The sequence below is a fragment of the Phyllostomus hastatus genome, unplaced genomic scaffold (assembly GCF_019186645.2).
Source record: "Phyllostomus hastatus isolate PE091 unplaced genomic scaffold, TTU_PhHast_1.1 phas_scaffold_21, whole genome shotgun sequence".
NCBI lineage: Eukaryota > Metazoa > Chordata > Mammalia > Chiroptera > Phyllostomidae > Phyllostomus > Phyllostomus hastatus.
In genome coordinates, this window is record NW_025334017.1 from 43,963,378 (window position 1) to 43,979,000 (window position 15,623).

Consider the following 15,623-nt stretch of genomic DNA (forward strand, 5'->3'; position numbering starts at 1 on the left):
TCAGGGGCCAGTGGGACATATGCTTTCTCGCCATGGGGCCTCATTGGGGTGTTGACCTTGGCCGTGCCAATGTCACAGAGCTTCCTCCCAGCCTGTGTGATCTGGAGCTGGCTGGCTCTGGCATGCACAAGGTCGGATGGACACACTTGTTCTTAAAATTTCTCCCCTGCACTTTGGATTCTTTCTGAGTGCCTTTGGCCCTCTGTTCTCAGGGTCGGCGGGCGGGTTCCTTAGCAGTCCGGGGCACAGTCCTCCTGGATGCCACTGTCTTACCTCGTCTGCAGGTACTTTATCCTGGACAGCATGTCGAGGTGTCCTGCAGAGTACTGTTCAATCACATCTTTTACGTCGTAAGGCCTCAAGGTCTCCTTGAATTTTTTTTTGTAGAGACGGAATTGTAAAATTCTGTAAGGTGAGACAGAGACACTTGAGTATAGTGCAGAGAGACTGGCAGAAACTACAGTCAAAGACTAGCAAACTCGGGGGCGGTGGGAGAGAAAAGAACCAAAGGGAAAAGGACTCCAAGTTCCAGTTCTTGGTCCTGCTCTAGCCTGCCAAGCCACACAGAAGAGGCTAGTTGGAACCTCTCCTCCAGGACCACCTCCCTTCAGCCATCTGCATAAGAAACAAAATCACAGTAACCCTAAGAGTGAACGTTCACTGAGGATTCATTACAGACACTGAGCTAAGCATCTCACGAACAATCTGCTGATAGACCCATCTGTGGATGGGGAGACCGTGGCCCCGAGAGCTTCAGCGTCTGCCCAGGGCCGCGCGCTCATCACGTCAGGGCCGTCCTCACACTCCGCGCTGCATCTGACAAGGTCGTGCCCTGAATCACGGCGTCACGCTGCCTGTTGTCCATTTGAGGACAGATGATATCTCTCTTCCTGAATAGCCTCTTCAATGCTTTGGCTTATGAGCTCCTAATAAAAAAGAGAAACTAGCTTCTGTCCCCCAAGTTCTCTTGGGGGACACCCAGAACTCACAGATGGCAAACCCTTGCCTCCATCTTCCCAGGAACCAATCACATCACCCCAGATGGCCAATGCTCCTGGATAACCGCATCCTGAGCTCAACTCCCACTGCGACGGCATCGGCTAAGACCCTTGACCCCGGGTCAGCGCCAGGAACCACCACCGACCCAGGTCTCCCCCCAGCCCCCATCTAGTGCATTCAAAGTGTGTTTTGTTTGCTGTCGCCCATGACTCCAGCCTCTAAACACTATTTGACACATTGATCAAACCATCTGGTTAACTTGCCATCCTTTCCAACCTCGTGCCATTTAATGAGCCTGCCCTTTGCATAACTCCATCTAACTTAGGTGTCAGAGCTACAGCTCGACCGCCAGACCTGGCCCACTGCCTGTGTTTGCAAGTTAAGTTACACTGAAACATAGCCCTGCCCATCACTTACACACTGTCTACGGCGCTACACGGTCAGAGTTGAATACGTGCCACACAGACCTGTGGACCACAAAGCCAAAAATATTGATTGTCTGGCTCCTTACAAAAAGAGTTTGCCTGCCCCGGACTAAGACATCAATAAAAATGCTAAAAAGGACAGAGCAGAAGCCAGACCATGGAGCATCCCGGGAGAGGGAGAGACCCCGTCCAGGGTGTCACACACTGATCCACGGGTCTCTCGGAACAAGGTCATTCCACCGGCTGCCGGCAGCGATGTGCCGTCCAGCCGTATCTCTGTCACAGTGTACGTGCTGGTGTCATGAGAAAGCAGGGCAACGGCTTTGCTGAGGTCACGCGTTATACCGCTCCTGCGTTTCCCTCGCCAGTTGGACTGGGAACCTTGCTGGAGACATCATGGCTGGTTCCTGGAGAACCAGCGCAGTTTCCAGAGCTCACTGCCACCGTTGTGGGGTTCCTATAAGCCCATATCCTGATCCAAGTTTTCTTTCGGGAGTAGCGTATTTTTATTTTCTTACAGGATTCTAAAGCAAAATAGACACAGTCACAGGGGATTATAGTCTCGTCTGATATAGACAAAGAAATCCTATAATTGATTATCTTGTTAGAAATTCTATATCAAAAGAAGTAGATGGATGAAGAGAGATGAAAAGCCATTTAGAAGAAGAGGCCTACCCAGGAAGAGACCTCTGTGTCATGACAACCCCCTTTAAAATACATGGTGGCCAGAGCCACACAGAAGCACGACAGGTGGAAATACTGTGGGGAGCCCGTGGGGGTGACCAGTCACGCACGATGGCCTCCTGACACACAAATCACTTTTCCTGGGGCAGCGTCCTCCTCGGGGTGCTGACGTCCTCTTACAGCTGCCACAGGGGCTTCCCGGCCCCCTTCCCAAAGCCAAGAGCCTTTACAACTGTCCTGTGGCCCGGGGCTGGGGCCATGGTGGTGGGGGGGAGGGTGGCCTCACCTGACGGCTCGGATGACAACCTTCAGCGTGGGGATCATGTCTTCGACAAGGAAGTCACTCCCGTAGTCCCTGTCTTCTGCCGAGGGATCGCCCGTCCCGGCATCTGGGAGGGGGACACACGTATCAGGGCGGGCCACGGCGCTTGGGAAGGCACAGGGGCCTCCCATGCTCTGCCTCTGGGGTCTTCGCTCCCACCTCCAGGGACCCTGCAGCTTCCCCAGTGGTGGCATCACTCAGTTTTCCTCAGCACCCCTCTTCTATGACCCGGGGGCCCCAGTCCGAGGGGCCAGCAGTTCAGGACCGTGGGTTGGGGGAGAAACCTTGGAGGGAGGTCACGTGAGCTCCGGGGCTCCAGAGGGGCCCCCTGGAGGCAGCCAAGGGCACACAGGCGGGGCTGGTTCAGATGCTGCTCTTTCACGTCGTTAGCCTTGTGACCTCGGGGAGGCCACTTTCTGAGCCCTGCTTACCCCCCACAGCCCTCGAAGGGTTCTCTTCCAACACACATTCCTACCCGCTGGGGGTGCTGAGGCACCCCCCCACCCCCGTCTCCAGATCACTCTACACCCGGCCCCGCCCCGTCCTTCAGGTGGCCCTCCATGCCAGCGCACTCATCACTGCCACCCTAGGGACCTGGGTGAGAGGTCCCTGCGCTCCCTGCGGGTCTGCACAGAGGCGCGGGGTGACTCTGGCCAGGAGAATGGCCACCCGGGAGCCGCCTGCCCTGCGGGTTGTGGGGACGAGTCACAGATGCCTCCAGCCCAGGGACATAAATGAGATGAAATGAGCTGGTTCAGGGAGGGGAGGGCATGGGCTACTTTGCAGACTGGAGAGTCCTTTGGTGGGGGACGGAGGGAAGGAGGGGGCCGGGGAGAGGCAGCGTGGAGGTCTCGGGGTGGGGGGTGGGGGGTTGGGGGGAGGAGGGCCTTACCTTCGGAACTCTGCCAGAAAGCGTAGGCTTTCATGCGGAAGGCGGTGCGGAAACGTTCTTTATTGTTTAAGCCAACAGGCTTTGGTTCTTTAGAAGGACTTTCTTCTATGGCATCTACATTCAGAGGGGTAAATAGCTTTCCTTTAGTATTGCTACCACGAGGATTAGAAAGGCGAACCCGATCCAAGAGACCCAGCTTTTGGCTACAAAATAAGCAAAAGTGAACAATTTTCCTCCTTGAGTGCAGGCTTTCGGAACTCCCCATCCCTCTCCATAAAGACTCACACACTCTCCTCCACGCATGAGTGGGACGGGCGCCCTACGTGCCACACCTGACGGAGAGGCTTGGGTGGGGCCGGGCTGGGTTCGCGCCCCAGCTGGACCACGTGCTAGCTGTTACCCCTGGGGCAGGTTTTGTAACTCCTCTGCCCTCCCGTCCCTCCTCTGCTCAAGTGGGGCTTCACTGGAAAATGCGAGCTCGTCGTCATACGCAGCAAAGCCTCCTCCTTTCTCCATTCCCATCCCCTCGGCCTCAGTAACTTCCTTTGGACCACTCCACGCTGCCCAGACAGCGGCTTGTGCAGGAAAAGCCTGATCAGATGTCTCTTGAGCAGAATTAAGTAACATAGATTGCATGAGGCTGGTACCCTAACCTGGAGTCCACAGACACCCCTCCATGTACAGAATTTAGGGGTGTCCATGAGCTTGGATGGGGAAAACATGGCTTCTTCAATGTGCTAACGTCTAGCTGAAATTTAGCACGTCTTTCTGTATTACGATTGTAGGTAGGGAGCCCCACGCAGACCCTGAATGCCCCTGTCACATGCCGTGACTTCCCACCACAGAAAGTACGGGTCATGTTATACCCTGTTATCTCCCGGGGTTGCTGTGCTTGTCACAGTTCCAAAGCTGTGGTAGCGTTCACCTGCCACCAGGTCCTGTCACCAGATTTGTCACAGAGAAACATGTACACGACCCATCTCCGATGTTTAAAGATGTGGATGGTTATGTTTCAATATAGTGTTGACCCTTAAACAACTTTGGGCTTAACTGTGCGGGTTCACGCGGAGTGGATCTTAAAGAATAAATATAAGCCCTGGCTGGCATAGCTCAGTGGATTGAGCTCGGGCTGCGAACCAAAGTGTTGCAGGTTCGACTCCCAGTCAGGGCACATGCCTGGGTTGCAGGCTATAACCCCCAGCAACCGCACATTGATGTTTCTCTCTCTCTCTATCTCCCCCCCTTCCCACTCTAAAAATAAATAAATAAAATCTTTTAAAAAAGAATAAATATACAGTTGGCCCTCTCTATTCCCCTGGTCTCACACCTAGACACTCAACTAACTGAGGATCAAAACAGTATTTTGGATCTGCACGTGGGAACCCACAGATCCAGCGGGCCAACCATAGGCATTACTGGCCTTTGCCATTCCATAAGGAACTTGACTGAGGATTATGGTGTCCGCAGGGGCCCAGGAACCAATCCCCATGGATGCCAGGGGTGGCTGTAGGTATGTTTCGGGGGAGTCAAAAGTCATGCGTGGGTTTTTGACCGTGAGGGTCAGTACTCAAACTCCTGTGCGATAGCACAGGGTCCACAGTGACCAGTTTCTTCTGTAACTGCATGCATTTTATTTATGGATTCAGAATCATTATTCTGAGAAAGGGTCCCTGGATATCATCCTACTGCCCAAAGTATTTTTGGCACAAAAAAAAAAAAAAAACCAAACCAGTGAATAAGTCCAGCACAAAGTCATCCTGGTGCAAAACCAGCTGCACCCTGACTTGAAGTCCAGCTCTGCCCGTCAGCATCTGGATGACCCCGGGCGCATCTGTGACCTGGGCACATCCGTGAGCCTCAGCTACCTCATCTTGAAAACAGGGAGAAGCATTCCTGCTCCACCTGATCGCTAGGTGATGTTGGTCAGGATGTGGCGTGGAGCAGGCACGTAGTAGGTACTCAATAAACATGAATTTCTTCCTTCTATTTCTCAGCCCTTTCTGTGCAGTTGCACACAGCGGAGACAAACCAAGCTGCGTGTTTTCACACACCAACACACTCAGCTCAGTGGCTTCCTCCCTGTCTCCCACCCAGGGCCTGTCACACAGTAGGTGCGCCATGCACTTGCGGAATAATCGCACGAGCGAATGAATGTGGGCTGTCGAACCAGACCTGCGCTGAACCGAGATAATTCAGTATTTCTAAAGAGGGTGTCTGGTTATCACAGCCGTGTGCTCGGTGCCAGCAGCGGCTGATGCCTTTGTGCTGCGGTGAGGTGAGGAGGTCACGGGTGTCGGAGCCGCAGAGGAGGCCGGGACACCCCCAACCCAGCAGGGGCCCGACGCTGACTGAGCACCAGGTTCCTGAGGGTTCGGTGAGTCTAACGACATCTGCTCCCTGGAGGCCTGGGGCGCGTTACACATAATAACATCTGCCGCGCTTCTGCCTCCAGCCTGGCCCCGAGAACGCACACACAAGTGAGTGAGCACACGCCTGAGCCTTTGTGGTCCCTCACTCCCCCTGCACCGTCCTCTCTCGCCCCGCGCTGCTGCCTGAATGACCTGCCCTGGGTAACTCTGAGAACCTCCGACACGCAGACGGCCCACTTCCCTGACTCGAAGTCTCTGTTTTCTAACCTGCATCCCCCGCCGGAGCCGGATGCACGACGAATGGGACAAGAATAATGTATCAGGGTCCGCGGGCTGAAAAGACTGGACCCGGCGGGAAAGCGACTCAACATGCACGGAAGGCCTTCCCACCCACGAGTGAGTCAAGGGGCCTGTAGGCCGGCCACTTCTCAGGCCCCCTCTTCCTGGCCCCTGCGTACACGTCTTGAGGGTCTGTCCTTCTCTGGTCACTAAGCCCCTGCTGGCCCCCGAGTCCTCCTGCATGGCTGGGTACACACAGGTCCTACAGCTTGTCATGTCCTTTCTTGCCTTTTCAGCGACCCCATTCCCATCTGCCCTTTAAAACTGCCTGAGCGCCCCCCTTGGAAATTACATAGGAGCCTCTGCTCCACAGACACGCGGTGCTTTTCTCTGTCTCAGAGTGTCACCTAGTGTGAGGAGACGGTGCATTCCCACGTCTGCCCACCCCCCTGGCTTGTGCAGTCCAAGCAAAGCAAGGACCCTGCCTGGTTGTCTCCGAGCCCAGCACACGCCCCTGCTGGGCACATCCCACCATGCAGGGTCACGGCGAGAACCATGGGCTTCGGGGCGACAGCAGCCTGGGTGGAAAGGTCCTGAGCAGGACGTGCCGCAGGACACCAGACTCGTCCTCTCGGGTCCCCGGCCTGCTCTCCAGCAGGAGGGTGGCAAGCAGCCCTCCCTGCAGACGGCTGATCAAGGGTTAAGTGAGGAGTGCCCAGAGACTGCTGAGCCACTGTCTGGGGTGAGAGGAGCCTTCCAGAGACGGTGGCTGTCATCATTATCTCCGGAAAGAATCCTCTTCCCACCTCGGTGGGGGAGGGGCTAATGACGTGTAAAAAGGGTGGATACAATTTCCTCCAGCTACAAAAAAAAAAAAGTCGTCTTTTATAAATAAACTGAAATGAGTTCTTTTTAATTTCTTGTTATCTTTCTATTAGAGTTGATATTCCATGTATTACTTTATAGCAGTTCTCCACTTTAGTCTCAAACATCCTCCGTCGTCACTGAACTTGACCTTCCAGACAAACTAAGCAAAAGCAACAGCAGCCACTCTGTCCTGACATGGAACCTCAGCGGAAGTGCTGACTTCTGGAAAGAGAATGAGAGGGTTCTCTGGGTTCTATCCGGGCCGAATTTAGGTTTTGCTTGTTGGGCATTTAAACGGCTCATTGCAACCGCTAACAGTCGGAATGGCTGTGGCTACGCTCACTGAATACCCCACTGGTCACAGAGGAGGGTTTTTGTAACAGATGGATTCCGTCAGCACCAGGAATCTGGATGCACCGGGCACCAGTCAGAAACCTCTGCTCTGAATTGCTCAGAGCCATTGCATCTGAGAGGCTTACGGAATTCTCCCTCCAGCAAAGGGGGTCATCAGTTTACTTCTTAAATGTGTTGCCTGAGCTCTAACACGCCACAGGATAATCAAGTGCTAGGCACGGCGCAGCCCTGAAATTCAAAACCCATCTCTACCTTTCCCCTTATGGATTTGCAGCCCCCGATTCAGGCCTGGGGCTTGGAGGGACCACGGGCCTGGCGTGAAAAACTCTCCCTGGAGCTGATGTCAGGTTTCCTGGGAAAGCCAGGGTCCCGCCCTGGCTGGTGTAGCTCAGTGGATTGAGGGTGGGCTGTGAACCAAAGTGTCGCAAGTTCGATTCCCAGTCAGGGCACATGCCTGGGTTGCGGGCCACAGCCCCCAGCAACCACACATTGATGTTTCTCTCTCTTTCTCTCTCTCTCTTTCTCCTTCCTTTCCCTCTCTAAAAATAAATAAATAAAATCTTTAAAAAAAGATGACTAAAAAAAAATCAGTAAGAGGGATAGTTCCCAAGCTCATTTAAGAAAAAAAAAAAAAGAAAGCCGGGGTCCCTGATGCGTCAGGCACAGACAGACTATTTTGAAACGTGAATTGGAAAAGCTGGAACTAAATGGATTGGGGACGGAAAAGTAAAATCAAGGTGTTCTGCCCAGGCAGCGGTGGCCCGTGTCCTGGGCTCCTGGCTCCGATCTCAGCCCCAGGGAAGTCCAGCCGCGGCTCCGGGCAGGTCCCTGGCTTCACCCCCTGCCCCCCGTGGCCTTTGCACAGGTTGTGACCCGCACCTACACCCTAAAGGAATCTGGCTTTTTATCTGAAACGTGGCCAGACTTAGCAGAAAGCGTTACGAAGCTCATTGTCTCCCAGAGCCAACCTGCTTCACCCAACACACACAGCCTATATTCTGATCCTTCTCAGAAAACTCCTGAGTCTATTTTTCAATGGGTTCACGATTCAGAGGGAATGGGGTGCTACAAATGGGCACCCCCCATGTCCCAGAGGGAAGCACTGAGACTCAGCCCCAGGACGTGCCGGGAATGACTCTGAGGTTAAACAAAACCGGCCCACGCCCGGTCTCCGCATGTCAGGTACTCCCAGCCAGCCTGGCACCAGTGTCACGGGGGCTGGGCGGCGGGAAATACTAAGAGCGATGGGATCGGGTCCAAGGTTCCTACTTTGCCCTGGGGAACAATTTTCTCATCAGTAAAACGAGGCACTTGGCTTGACTGAACCTTCCATCCCTGCACACCTTTAGCGGTCGTTGATTCCAGGGCACAGAGGAGATGGACGGCCAGCCTCACCCATCACCGGGCGAGATGCACTTCACGGAGCTGACAGATGTCACAGGGGGAGGGCAAGTGTGAATTACAGCGTCCAACCGTGTGCCCTTTCACTCTGCAGCACGCCCTGGCTCCAAGCCTTTCCCTGCCTGCACGGCCCCCTCGCGTGGCAGGGCCTCCAGCTCCGAGAGCCAAGAAAAGGCAGGAGGAACCAACACAACAGACCAGGTTAACTGTTCCCAGCAGCCGTGAGGACCAGCATGGCGGCTGGAGTCGGGAACTACAGAGATCTGCGTCCTGTTCTCACTATGTTCTTGGTCACATGACTTTGTGCAAGTCACTTGCCTCTTTGCACCTCAGCTTTCTCCTGCAAAATGAGGATTAAAAGTAGTGTCTACTCAGGGGCTGGCTGTGGGGGCTGGGTGTGTTTAGAACGACGCCCGGCAAACAGTAGGCGTTCTTTCTAAATGATGGCTGTGATGCCTGAATTCTCTGACCCGAAGAATGATCCCCTACTACACTCGACAGCTTTGCACTGGGAAGGACATGATACAGACGGGAGATAAGGAAGCCGCCTGAACGCACTTCCGTCTCCAAAGACGGCTGCAGAGCAGAGTCCCAGAGGCTGCTGCTCAGATTGGATTGCGTGAAAATGCAAAGTGCACCACTGGGCTCAAGCAAACCGTTACTGTCAACAGTTACCTGTTTTAAAAATTCAAAAATGCTAGTTTCCATCAGACCAGTGCCCCTAATCATCAGCAGTGCTGCACAGGCAATGGATAGTATGGCTGAGGTTGAAAATGATGCCCCTAACACAAAATAGCAGTCCTTCCTGGTGTAACCTATAGAATACATGGGGCTTGGTGTGGTTTATTGTTGATGCTCCGTAACGCAATACTATTTGGAGGGATCCGAGAACTCATGGGTAGAGTCGATGCCTGTCACGGGCAACTGCCGTTTTCGTCCGCTCTGTGTCGCATCCCTATGCTTCAGGGAAAAGGACCGTCTTCTATTTGGGAGCTGATTCCTCCAACTTCCACCCGGTGACTGTAACGGGGGCTGCCAATCACAGCATCGCGAACTCACACCCGTTCACGCCAACAGGCGAACACGTGGCCCAGAGTTGGGCTGCCGGTAGCCTCCCCCCGAGCCACAGAGATTGTTCAACGTGTGCACCTATGACACACAGTGGGCCGGTCTAAGCACCTCCCCGGGGATGTTCGGACTGGGGCTGGGGGGACACAGAGGGGAAAATGTACGATTCCGCGGCTGCCCGCACCCACGTGTCATCGGGAAGGCGGAAGTCGGCCGAAAGAGTGAGGCCAAAAAGGGAAGCAGAGAGAGGAGGAGAGAGAAATCCCAGAAGGCCCCATTGCTTATTTCCCAGGGGTTCCCCTCGTGTCTGACGGGGGACCCTCGAGCCACTACATATTCCTCCTAGTCCAAGCCACATTCAGTCGGGCTTATGACACTGGTAGAACAGTTTGTCCGTGCATGCATGCATCCATCTGTCCATCCATCCATCCGTCTATCCATCTACCCACTTTCTCAGTAAGCCCCACAAGGCACCTATCTGGGGCTTAATGAACCCAGGCACAGTGATACTTTGCATGCATGCTCCAGGTTGGCTGGCTTCTGTCCCCATCTGTATGGAAAAGGCTCGAAAGGCAGATTGTGTAATTGGCAGCACCCACACCCATGTGGTTTAAAGCCCTGCTGGTCACGAGAGAAGGAGGGGAAAGAGCACCCACTGGGAGTCCTGAGACCTGGGCTGTGCAACCCTTGGAGCTGGGGGGCTCTGTAACTTAGGGTGAGCCTGCCTTCCTGGGGGGTGGCGGGGGGTTCGGTTTCTGTAAGGACACCTGGAGGAGGGTCTCTGAGGGATCCCCCCGCTCTGCCTCAGGAAGCCATGGGCTGCTGCAGGTTCTCTGGTTGATGTCCCCAGACACGGCCATGGTCAGCCCTCCAGTCCCCTCTCCAGTCCCCCCCCCCCCATGCTCCCACGTCCAAACAGGATCTAGGAGAGAAACGCTCATCCATTTGAAACAGGCGCGAAGAAGGCAGAACTGTTTCTGCGCACGAGTCAACCAGCACTGCCTGCAACTTCCCTCAGGTGGGATTGCGGAGGGGATGGGGCACCAACCACGGGCCCCATTCGAAAGGACCTGACCCAGTTTCCCAAAGGCCACTGTCCTCAAGCGGTTCCCTTCTAGGTTGGTCCAGGGTCCTGCTACCTCCTCTGCCCAGACCCTGTCAGATGCAGAAGGACAGCAGTTGAGCTCCATGTCTAGGAGACTCACTGCACGGTCCCTGAGTAGTGTGTCCACAATAATAGAACATGAATATATATTCCAAATGGAGGTTTGCAAGAGATGGTCTTTCTTTACAACCTCGAGCAGGGCCCCCAGTCTCCCTGATATGGTGGCATCTCCGTGAGGACAGGGAGGGAGGGACAGCGAAGCGCTCAGACCCCAGGAGCTCCACCCGCAGCGAGCATGCTTGACGGAGAAACTCCTGCCGCAGTGCAGATCGTCAAGTACAGCCTTGACTCACTCTCTGAAGAGCCATCTGTGACCCCAGGGAGCAAAGGAAGCGACATGCAATGGAAGAGCATGGCCTTGATATTCAGACCTGAGTTTGAATGCTGGTCTCGCCACCCAGTGAGCTGGCTCACCCAGAGGGAGTAACTCAACCTCTCTGAGCCCTGACCTCTCCAATCCAAAAATGAGGACAGGAGGGTACATTGCGGTGGGGAGGACCCAATGAGGTAACGTGCACGGGACTCCGGGCACAGAATCCCGCCCCAAGGGGACACTCAGGGGGCGGCTGTTGCTATGGTCACCACTACGGTGGCTTTGAGTGGATTAGCATGAGGAGGACACAGGGAAGAGTGGTCCCAAAACTCTGCGTGTGACTGGCATGGCCGCCCGGGGCCCCGAACCGCACAGAACTGGACCCTCGCTCCCAACACAGTGGTGGGACAAAGCAATTCGTAATCAGAAACGTACCTGGCTGCGGACTCCAGCTGTTCTTTCCTACAAGGAGAGGAGGAGAGAGAAAATAAAGCGCTGATGACACAGAACCCTCCCCTCGAGGCTGCCCCGAAGCGTCCCTTTGGCGAAGATAAAGGAAGAGAGTGGAACTCAAGGACGGGCTGGAGAGTCTGGGGGGGGCCACCGAGTGAGAGGGGCTTCCCCTCCGGGACCCCAGGCTCCCACCGCTCTGACCTCCGAGGCGCCCAACCCTCCATTCACTAACTCATCCAGAAAACAGTGGCTGAGCACCTCCTCCGCCCTAGGCCTGGTGCTGGGCTCGGGGCATTTGTTTAGCAGCGGGCACAGAGCAGGGAGCCAGGAATTTCGTCACTGAGCAGCCACACACCCATCACTGTCACCACCATCATCGCCACATCATCATTGCAAGTGTTACTGAGCAGTCATTAACAGGCAGGTACTGTTTCAAGTGCTTTCATGGGTCAACTCATTTAGTCCTCACAACAACCCTGTGGAGTAAGTATTATTATCATCCCCGCTTTCCCGAGGAGAAAACCAAGGCACAGAGAGGTTAAGGACATTGCTCAAGGTCTCACGGTTAGGAAGCAGCGGAGTCAGGACTTGAACCCAGGTGACCCGGCTCCTGAGCCCACGCTGCAACCACGAGGCCGCACGTGCAATGCCCAGAATTCCCTGCCTGGGATAGCTGTGCTCGTCCTTCGCGCTCCAGCTGAAAGGGCCCCGTTGTAGCGTTTCTTATCTCACTCCCCAGGGTCCACACTGAGCTAATCTCTTCATGTGTGGGGCTGTACACTGATCGCATTGCGTTATGTGTTAGTCCATGAACTGCTTTGTGGGCAGATCCTCTGGTTTTGGGGTTTTTTTTTTTTGGCCCTAAAGGCTAAGCATCCCATTCCCTGGCACGTGGTAAGTGCACACTGAAAACTGAACGAGTCCCTGAGATCCGGGTGGTGGGGGACAGGGGACATGGGGAGAAGAGAGGCATCACGGGAGCGGAGTAAAGGGACCTGTGGAGAGTTAGGAACTTCTAGCTCAAGGGTCAGCTCAACGCCCAGTTCCAGTGGGGCCTTGGGCAGGCCACACAGCCTCTGGCCCACTTCCCCCGCTGAGGCCCGTGGACAGAAAGTGCTCTGACGTCCTAGAGTTTACTCCCGGGGGCTCTGACTCCAGGAGCAGCAGAGGAGGAAAGGGTGAGCGGGCAGGCTGGGGGAAGGCGGGAGCAGGACGAGGGAGCCGTGTTAGAGAATCGGGGGCGTCACTCCCCATGCCCCCCCGCCCCACTTCATTCCAACACTGAATGATTCCAGAGCTACGTTTTTCAGGACGGCAGGCACGAGTCACTAACGGCTACTGAGATCAAAATGCAGTAACGTTAAACATCCAGTTCCTCAGTTGCACCAGGGACAGTCAGATGCTCAACAGCCACACGTGGCTGAGTGGTCACTACCCTGGGCAGCGCAGCCGCAGGGAGTTCTCCTTCCCCTTTTGGGGAACCGGCCAGTGCACACGCTTTTCTGCCGATGGAAAGCAGTATCTGGCTTTTCACATCCGCACTCATCTCTGCCTGCGTACAGGAAGGGTCAGTCTATCCTCCCCCACCCCCAGCGTCTTCCTGTGCCTTCCCAGACTCCCACCGCCTAACTGCACCGAGGCCACCCGGCCTCCACTGGCCAGCAGGTCAGAAGACCCGGGTTTGGTCTCAGCGGTGCCCAACGCCATGGGTGGCCTTGGACAAGTTCATGAACTTCTGGGGTCCTCAGGTTCTTCTCATATAAAATTGGATTTGGACTTGAAACTTTCTGAGGTTCTTTGCAATTCAGAAACAATGAGTTTGTTCCTTTAAATGGTAAGAAAAGAAAAATAAAAAGGGACGCCCGTCATCCATCACCTCCAGTCCCAGCCACGTAGACACTCGCAAACTGACAAAGGGCGACCCTGCGCTGGAAACTTCGATGAGGCGCCACTCCTGGAAACAGGTTGATACACCTCCACCCTTCGAAATCCTGGGGGGGAGTGTGAAATGGGGCGGCCCCCGTGGAAAAGAATCTGGCAGTTGTGCAGAAAGTTACGCACAGAGAAACTGACTCAGCTCCCAGGTGCCCGCCCCAGAGCACTGCAAACACAAGTCCACACCACAGGCTCCCAAGTGCTCAAGGCAGAGTCACCGCCAGGGGGCGCCTGTGACCCAAATGTCCCTCCACGGGTACACGGTAAACAATGGGGGGCAGACAGTGGAATGTCCCTCAGCCACAGACAGGAATAAAGGTCTGATACACAGGACAACAGGGGTGAAACCTGAAAACCTCACACTCCGTGAAATACGTCACACAGAAAAGGACATGCATTGTGTGGCTCCATCTTTGTACGGAGTACCCAGAACGGGCAGAAGACACAGAAAATTGCTCGGTGGCTGCAGGGGCGGGAGGAGGGGGACCCAGGGGTAACCGCTGTAGGTGCATGTGCTTACACTGACCACCACTGAATGGTCCGCTTTGTGAGGTACCTTTTATAGTCTGCGAAATATATCTCCAAAAAGTCGTTATTTAAAAAAAACAACACGAAATAAAAACAAACAAAAAAACAGCAAGGCAGCAAGACACGTCATTGTATCATCAACTACCTCTTTGCCATTAAACACGGGGGTGCACTGGAAGTTAGGGGCACTCTTTTCAAAGGGCCTGCCTGGTTTCGGAGTGGTTGCTAAGTGAATTTCTCTAGTGGCTCTACCCTTTTGTCCTTGAAAAGCAAACGGAGCAAGAAATGTTCTCTATTCGTCTCCCAGACGTGACCAGATCACGGCAGCTGTCCGCCGTGCGCCGCACCCCCCCCCCCCCCCGCCGCGTCTCTGACAGCTGGGACAATGCCGTGTTTACAGTAAGTCGACCCAAAAGAACGGGCCCGTTGCCAAGAGCTGGGGATGCACAGCAAATGGAAATCTTCTCGGTTCGGTGTTCAGTGTGGTTGCACATGTTGTTTCTGAGGTCAAGGTCGCTCCGTTCTCTTCAGGGGAAGCCACCTGCCATCCTAAGAAGACCATTGCTACCCAGAAGGAGACTGATTCTATATACCAGACCTGAAACAGTTATAGCAACGACGGGATTTCAGAATGAAAAGGAACCACAGAGATTATGTTCCTGAACAAGCAAGTCTAATCACAAGTAAGGAGACACAGTCAGTCGACTCAGACGCTGTCGCTTATTCACCAAAGCCTCGTGTCTCCTCGTCTCCTTAACTCTTACAAGTCATCGCTCCTTGAGTTGTCTTCCCCCTTGGTTGGTCCCGTCCAGGTCCTCTCCCTGCCCCCTTCCTACTGCTTGCCCTTCGGTCCGAGTGCTTATTCCCTCCTGCTCCGAACCCTGCGCTCCTCTGCGGCGGGCCTCCTTGCCTGGAACCTTGAGCCTGTCCGACCTAGCCCCACACTCCTTCCTGTCGTCTCCCCGAAACTCGGATCGGATCACGTCAGCCTGTGGTCTTGCAGCTTCCTCGGCCTTCAGGATCAAGGCTGGGTTCCCTCACATGTGCCCTGGGACCTTCCGGGGTCCGGCCCAGTGCTTAGCATACCCCAGGGGCTCAAACGTGTCGGCCGACTGGATGCTCGCATACAGAGAGTCCCGTGTCACCGGAACTTCTGGGGAGTGACGGAATGATGGGAGGGCAGGTGGGAGATGTCAGCTTGGGCCCGACCTTTCAGGCCATGGAGGCCACAGCCAGGACTGGAATCTTTTTCTCTTTGTCGTGGTCGTCCCAAGGAAGGCTTTACGCAGGGAAATGAGTCAACAGAATCCAGATCTCGTGGGTTCCCTTAAATCTCGACCCCAACCTGGTGATGGGGGTAAAGGGGTGACTAAGGTCAAGTTCAGCCACTGCTCTTGGGTTCCGTCATGAGTAAGTGGGAGGGCAGGAGGAGACTGGAGGGAGCCGCCTGCCCCTGCCAGGCCACACGATGGTCCCGGACACAAAAGACACACGGCCGAGACGCGCTTCAGAGCAGGCCCCAGCTCCGCTGTGTCCCAGCTGAGGGTCCCCCTGCCTTCCCTCCAGACT

The 15,623-nt window shown here is 54.9% G+C and overlaps 1 protein-coding gene across 1 annotated transcript in view; it reads right to left on the reverse strand.

Annotated features, from left to right (window-relative positions):
- Positions 1 to 15,623, reverse strand: part of KCNQ3 (potassium voltage-gated channel subfamily Q member 3) — a 203,052-nt gene that overhangs the window by 11,303 nt on the left and 176,126 nt on the right. Inside the window, exons 9-12 of the mRNA XM_045861097.1 lie at positions 11,574 to 11,600; positions 3,323 to 3,525; positions 2,395 to 2,497; positions 274 to 405 (exon numbers count right to left, since the gene is read on the reverse strand). Coding sequence (XP_045717053.1) covers positions 274 to 405; positions 2,395 to 2,497; positions 3,323 to 3,525; positions 11,574 to 11,600 — 465 coding nt within the window. The remainder of the gene's footprint in view (positions 1 to 273; positions 406 to 2,394; positions 2,498 to 3,322; positions 3,526 to 11,573; positions 11,601 to 15,623) is intronic.